Source organism: Atta colombica, unplaced genomic scaffold, assembly GCF_001594045.1.
Source record: "Atta colombica isolate Treedump-2 unplaced genomic scaffold, Acol1.0 scaffold9, whole genome shotgun sequence".
Lineage (NCBI taxonomy): Eukaryota > Metazoa > Arthropoda > Insecta > Hymenoptera > Formicidae > Atta > Atta colombica.
The window spans coordinates 1494333-1501805 of record NW_017259583.1 but is presented as its reverse complement, the minus strand read 5'-3'; the positions used below and the strand labels follow the sequence as shown (position 1 = coordinate 1501805).

The 7473-nt window shown below is 30.5% G+C and overlaps 1 protein-coding gene across 3 annotated transcripts in view; it reads left to right on the top strand.

Annotated features, from left to right (window-relative positions):
* The window catches only part of LOC108693302 (sulfotransferase family cytosolic 1B member 1-like), a 12379-nt gene that overhangs the window by 4027 nt on the left and 879 nt on the right, over positions 1 to 7473 (top strand). The window contains exons 1-5 of one of the 3 annotated variants that reach the window (XM_018202178.1): positions 3356 to 3474; positions 3560 to 3763; positions 4369 to 4465; positions 4808 to 4964; positions 5046 to 5166. In XM_018202178.1, the coding sequence (XP_018057667.1) occupies position 3474; positions 3560 to 3763; positions 4369 to 4465; positions 4808 to 4964; positions 5046 to 5166 (580 nt within the window). In that variant the 5' untranslated portion in view covers positions 3356 to 3473. Of the gene's footprint in view, positions 1 to 3355; positions 3486 to 3559; positions 3764 to 4368; positions 4466 to 4807; positions 4965 to 5045; positions 5167 to 7473 lie in introns of those variants that run through there. The other 2 variants (XM_018202179.1, XM_018202180.1) reach the window with 2 other exon arrangements.

The window sequence follows — 7473 nt, the reverse complement described above, 5'->3', positions numbered from 1 at the left end:
ATATATATATATATATATCATTAGAGCAATAGTATTATTTCAGCTAATAAAAATATTTTACAGTATTTTTAAAAACAAGTTATTATCATAAACAAGGTATCATCATTTTGTACATTACTACTATATTTAATATTAATTATACTTTTTTTATGTGTTCCGTCTCTTTCACAATGTCTTTGAACAGATATGTTACAACTATACATTCATTAGCATTATAGGTAGTCATGATTCTTCGAAGGAACAGTTCCCGTACGATCACAGAAATGAAGCGTGATAAGTGAAGTCGGATTCGGATTGATGACCGCGCGTGCATCGTAAAATTAGTTTTCGAATTCATAAAATAAATTTTTTTTTATTATAATTTTGTCGTATATCCTCTGATGTTAATCAATATTTATTTTTGCAATAAAATTTCAATAAAACTTTAAAATTGAAAAAACTTTAAACTTTAAACTTTGAAATTTTTTCCACCATTATTATGTTATTATTATAGTGATTCTACTTGTCGAATTTATTTATTGCATTAGTGACACTAATATATTTTTTTGCTGACTAGATCAATTCAAAATTTTATTTCCAACTTGAAAATTAATCGAAATTGGAGTCAAAAATCCATCGAAATCAATAGAAATTTCGAAAACTTTTGACTTTTTATTTTCGACATCTTTTTGAAACGACGTCTTTTCGAGAAATTATTTCTGACTGGGACTTAAGCATCTGTAGCGGAATACCCTGCTACGCTATACCGCAATAGTAACTTTTTTCCGTCCCACGGGAATTAAAAATCGGCAACAAGATGCCTCTGACTTTTACATTTGTAATAACATCAAATATACAAGTTTGAACTCTGCAGAAATTTTGAAAAGATGATATACGAATACGAATTACGTTCACTCCAGCCTAGTGACAAGCCATCAATTGTAGAGATTGAAATTGAGATTGCATTCACTACGATAAAATTTGAATTTCACACGTACGTACATTTATTCTACAAAATTCTAAAGAGAGAAAAGTTTGATGCCACTGGAGAACAGAATTCTCTTAAACATTAATCTAACCTTTGACAAATGTTAAACGCTATCAACATTACGCTAGGGTCAGGTCTGTAAACGCTAATACAAGGAATAGCGTCCTTGACGAAAATGAAGAAGTTTTTGTAAACATTTGTTTAACCTTTACATGAACGTTTGCGGAAGTTCGTTGAGAGTTTAAAAACGGTCACTAGAGTATTCATAAAGCGAAAATTGCAACGTTGGAAGGCATTCTCTGACGAAAATAAGAAGTTTCATAAACATTTGTTTAACGTTTACATGAGCGTTTGCAGGAATTTGTTTGAGAATTTAACGGCCAGTAGAGTATTCATAAAACAGAAATTGCAACGCTGCAGCGCTTGGAAGGCATAAAATAAAATTCTGAAAATAAAAAGTTTCATGAATGTTTGATGTTCAGTTCAAGTATTAAATCTGCTAAACTCAGACATTTTATCAAAAAAAAAAGATACAAAATATTTCACTGAAAAGTCTCGTACTGCGCCTTTTATCCTATTCGATATGGTTTTTTAAATGTGAGAAATTGAATTTCTCTGTGTCCCTAGTGGCGATGTTGCATACTGTTTAAAAATGAGATATGTAGAAGCTATTTGCATCCTCCTAAACGGAGGAAAAACGCTTGTGTTATGAGTTGAAGAAACCATTTTTTGAGCGTTAAGCCGTATGTGTAAATGCCTTACAAAACGTTTACTAAGACTCAATAATTCGCACATTGAAACAGCATTTGTTAAACGGAAGAAAAATGCTTGTCTCACAGTATTGAGAAAAGCGTTTGCTAAATGTTTGAAAAGTCTGACAGTGAACTCTCTGCACGATGCATCAGCATTTACTGAACATCTTTGTCTGAACATTTAAAGTGTTGCTTTAGCATTACAAAACTTTCATGAAACGATATATACTGTATTCATAAGCGTTCTAAAAGTGTTTCAAACTCAATGGTGTTCTGTAAGCGTTTTTATAAAGTTTGAAAACATATAAACTTTTAAAAAATTGTCATCGAACGGTTGTCAACGTTTTATAAAGTTCCATATTTTCGCCTGAAGTTGATATAGCGCGCAATTGTGACATAATGATCGTGTTAGTGCTATCTGCAGCTCCGCGAACAATTTGTAACGCTAAATAGCGCGAATAACGTCTCTCTCCGAACACATCCATGATACATAAACATCAACAATAATAAGATACAAACGTACGATAACGTACACAAACGATAAAATATCTAAAGTTCAGGATTCGTGAAAATAGCACTATTCTAAAATCGTAAGAAGTATTTATTAAAATATAACTTTGATTTGTAGCACACATACGAACTTGTCACTGAATATTGAGTATTGTAAAAAATCATAAAATATGTACATTAATATTCTTGAGGCTTCCATGGGTGCTTTCTATATAAATATGTATATATTATTTATTATTTAACAAGGAAACGTACGAAATGTTCCTTTCTAATTTTAATAAGCTTTTAACATGTTGTATTCTAAATCATAATAAAGAATATTAATTTTAATTTAATTTTTTTATACGTATCCACATATGTATACACTTTTAGGGCGAAACATTCCTTTGACAAAAATCTATTCTTTTCTTTTGAAAAGAATATCATCGAAACTAAAAAGAAAATTATAATGAATGTTGAATGATTTCAAGAGTACTCTATTTTAGTTTTAAATATACTAAAAGCTGGATCATAAAAATTGGAAGCGGTACTTCTGTATGTTTTTTTTTCCCGGGTATTGACAACATTCTTACAATGTTAAAAGCGCAATTAACTGAATGCTAAATAAATTTTATTTTCAATTTTGCAAACTACACTTCATCTAAATCTAAATGCCTTGTAAAAATTAGATTATTTATGAACCGAAAGATACAAAAATATCTTAACGTATCTTACTCTGCGGTTATAATATTTTCTTAATTATTTCAAAAAACAAATTAAAATATGATGAAATCATACACAAAAGATTCAAGTAAAAAAAAAGAATGTATAAACCATAAATAAAGAGAATATACAAATATATTTTAAAATTAAAGGGCTATAAGTAAAAAAGATGGATATTTAATTGCTCATAATTAACATCCAGCTTTGACTCATAATTCCCTTCGATTAAAAAATTTGTTTTTTTATTCATTGAGTCTAAATATATAAACATATTCGCTATTATCTGCGATCGTGAGCTTTACTATTAAATGCACGCGATAAAAACTGATCATTTTATTTACATGGCAAATATGAAAGTATGAAAGTTATGGAAAACAGGGAAAAGGAATAAAACCGGTAAAAAGTGTCCTAGTCGGCAGTAGGTCATCGGGTAGTACATTCATTTCTCTGCAAGTCGCATGTGCAACAGCATCTGAGTGCGTAAAGTCTATACTTGAAATCTGCGTTAAATTCGCGTATATTAATATCCGCACGATATAAACAGTAAGGAATAAGTGAGAGTCAAATATAGAATTGTCAAAGCAAATTTTTAAATCATTTATTTTTATTAAATTGTTTTTTTTTGCAGTGGATAAAAGATCGATCGTGTTTTCAACTATGGATGACGAGACGGCGGATAAATTAGACGAGATATTTGGAATGAAGCCGAGTGTTGTAAAGGTGCAACCCAGTTATTGCTTGTTACCGCCAAAAATTATCTTTTATGCGCAGAAAATACGTGACATGCCGGTATATGAGGATGACATCTGGATGATCTCGTTTCCTCGAACTGGTAAATATTTTAGTATCACAATTCAGTAAATAATTCCAAATAAATTTTACAGTTGTAAGATAATAAAAAAAGAAACAAACAGGTTTTTATATTCGAAACGAAAAAAATTCCACGTAATTAGAGTGACTTTTGATCAAATCCTGATTGATCAATTGTTATACTCAATTGATTATTCTTTTTGTTAATGCAGATAGATTTACTAATTTTTTTACTGTATTTTAACATATGAAAAAATTGGATTAGAGACGATGAATTATGGATCAGAAATTTTGCCGTAAGCGAGTTGAATTATTTCTACCAAAAGTTTAATTTTTCTTGGTTCAACTCTCTTCATCTTTTTTTAGTTTCAAGAATTAGAAAAGGATGAAGTACAAGTTAAACCAAAATGAAAGTTAATCTATTGATAGAAACGAGAGTTATAATCGCCGATTGAGTAAATCCAAGCAAGTATTATCACTAATCTCCAATCAGTAAATGCTTTTAAAACATCCTTTTAACACATTTATTAAAAATATAAAATAAATATTAAAAATATTTTTTAAAATGTTGCCTGATTGATTCTCTTTTCTCAAATGTTCTTCTTAATGTGTACAATTGATTTTCAGGAAGTAACTGGGCACAGGAAATGACATGGTGCATCGGACATGACTTTGATTATGAAGAAGCCCGTACACTCATATTAAAACGGAGTCCTGTACTCGAGTAAGTAGATTCACGAGTCGAATCATTATTTTGTAAAATTGCAAGAGAAATTACACTATCCAGGTAGAGCAAACAGATATTATCATCATTTTGATATTAAAATATTGTCATAATTAAATTAAGTGTTATTTTAATGTCAAAGTGACGATAACAATAAATAACGTTAACAATTGCTATCTGGGTGCTCTTTGGATGCATTCCGAATTACGCATGAAGCGCATGATGCATCATTTGTTCTTGTTGCTTACTAAATAATAAAGAAGGATAAAACGATACATCATACACTTCATGCGTAACTCGGAATATACCCTTTATTATTCTCCAAATGTCTTCCCTCATCAGGAGTTCGGTTATCATGATCAATGGGAAGTATGATGAATGGTTTAAAGCTCTGGGTGACTCTGTCGAAAATGTAGCAAAGATGCCAAGGCCGCGATACATTAAAACTCATCTACCTTGGGATTTATTACCGCGGCAGCTCCACGAGAAGAAGCCAAAGGTAATGATGCAACGTACATATGAAAAGTCATTATTTGAAAAGTGATTATTTTCGTCTTTGTATTGATTTCTCTTTTTGCAGATAATATATATCACGAGAAATCCAAAAGACGTTTGCGTCAGTTATTATTATTATTGCAAAACATTCCACGGTTTGAATGGAAGCTTCGATGATTTCGCAGAATTGATGCTACGTGATAATGGTACGTTGAATGATACATCATTGATTCACGATATGTTCGTCACAATTTTTAGAAGAATTTATAATTTTGAAAGAATTTTAATAAGCTCCCCAGGAATACTTACTTTTTAAAAATATGTATATGTTTTCAATAATTAGATATCTTAAATTTTCGTTGTAATAATTTTGGATTATGTCTATTCAATCTAGTTCCAAATCCAGACAGCATAATATTTATAAAATATTTATAAAACATTTGTATACATTTATAAAACTTATTTTAAATATTATGATAAATATTTTTGTGGTCTTGCGCAAATCATAAAAATTTATTATAAATATTATAAAATATTTATTATAAATGTTGTAATAAATGATATGAAAATACTTAATAAAACATTACAGTAAAATCCAAGTAAAAAATATTTATTAGAAATATTTATTTAGATTTATTATAAATGTTACATGTAAAAAAATATTATATTGGGAGTACAAATTAGTTCGGTCCGTTTCCCTAAAGATGGCTCCAGCTATGAATGGTTCATAGTGACAGCTTTGACAGTTCCAGAGAGGTTAAACATCTGCTAATAATATTCAGTTTATATCGCTTTGAGTTTTATACAAAAACCTTGATTTTTACTGTGTTGAAATGTCGAATTTTAACCAAGCAGCATTTGCGGGAGATTTTAATTTTCTGCTTTAATTAGAAGAAAAGTGCGGCTGAAGCCCGTCGAATGCTTGTGTGAATGAAGTTTGTGGTGACTGCTCCAACTGATAAATCATATAGGGAATGGTTTCGACGTTTCAAGGATGGAGATTTCAGCGTTGAAAACAAGCCTCGCTCTGGACAGCCAAAAAAATTCGAAGACAAAGAATTAGAGGCATCGAAAAAGATCAGAGTCAAACGCAAGAGCTTGCAGAATCATTAGGGGTTATTCAACAAGCCGTTTCTGTACGACTGAAAGCCAAGGGAATAATTCAAAAACAAGGAAATTGAGTGCCTATGAACTGAAATCGAGAGACGTTGAAAGGCGATTTTTCACTTGCGAACAGTTGATTCAAAGACAACAGAGAAAAGGTTTTTTGCATCGGATTGTGACTGGAGACGAGAAGTGGATATTTTACGACAATTCCAAGAAGAAAAAATACTACGCTAAGCCCGATCAATCGTTGCCATCGACCTCAACATCAACACCACGAACATTCATGGTTCGAAGATCATGCTCTGTATCTAATGGGACCAAAAAGGTCTTGTTTACTATGAGCTGCTGAAACCTGGCGATTCCATTACAGGCGATCGGTATCGGCTACAATTGATTCGTTTGAGCCGTGCATTGCAAGAAAAACGGCCGGAATACGAGACACGATAAAGTTATTTTTCTTCATGACAACGCTCGGCCTCATGTCGCTAAAGTCGTAAAAAAATATTTGAAAACACTCAAATGGGATGTTTTACTGCACTCGCCGTATTCTCCGGACATTGCTCCTTCTGATTACTGATTGTTCCGAAGGATGCAGCATGATTTGGCAAGTCACCAGTTCACCGCTTCTTTCGCAGAAATCGAAAATTGGCTCCAAAATTGGATCGCCTCCAAAGACGAGTCATTTTTTCGAGATGGAATTCGAAAATTGCCTGAGAGATGGGAAAAAGTAGTAGGTAGCGATGGACAATACTTTAATTGATTTGTTCATTCATTTTGTTTGGAAATAAATGCATTTTTGAACGGATCGAACTAATTTGTATTCCCAATATAATATTTAAAAAAAAATGAATACTCGAGAAAAAATTGTTATATAAATGGATATTTTATATATAATTATATATAATTGTATATAAACTATGTCAATTTTTATATAGTTATATTATTTTATATAATTTATTTTACATAATCATATATGTATATAAAATGTTTTATGTATTAGGTTAGGGAAGAAGTTCCTTTACACACACACAAGTTAATAAAAGGACTTTTCTCCATCAATATCTTCATTAAAAATAATGAAAATTTAAATTTAAGAAAAGAGTTTTAAAGCTTGAAATTTTTACTTTTAAATAGTTACTATGGATTACAATGTTTTTTGAATTTATGTGAGTTTTGTAATTTTTACATTTTTTTGTAATATAGAAAACTACAAAATTTTTTTTCACTTTGTAGTGTGTCTAAAAAAAATTTGAGTAAATTTTCGACTATCTATCGTGAAAATATGAAGCTTTCCCTATAAAATCATTTTTTTAAAATGTTCCTACGATTTTTTGTTTTTGAGTTACTCGCGGATTAAGTAAATAGAAACATTCTAACTTTATTGCTTGTAACTCTATTAAAATTAT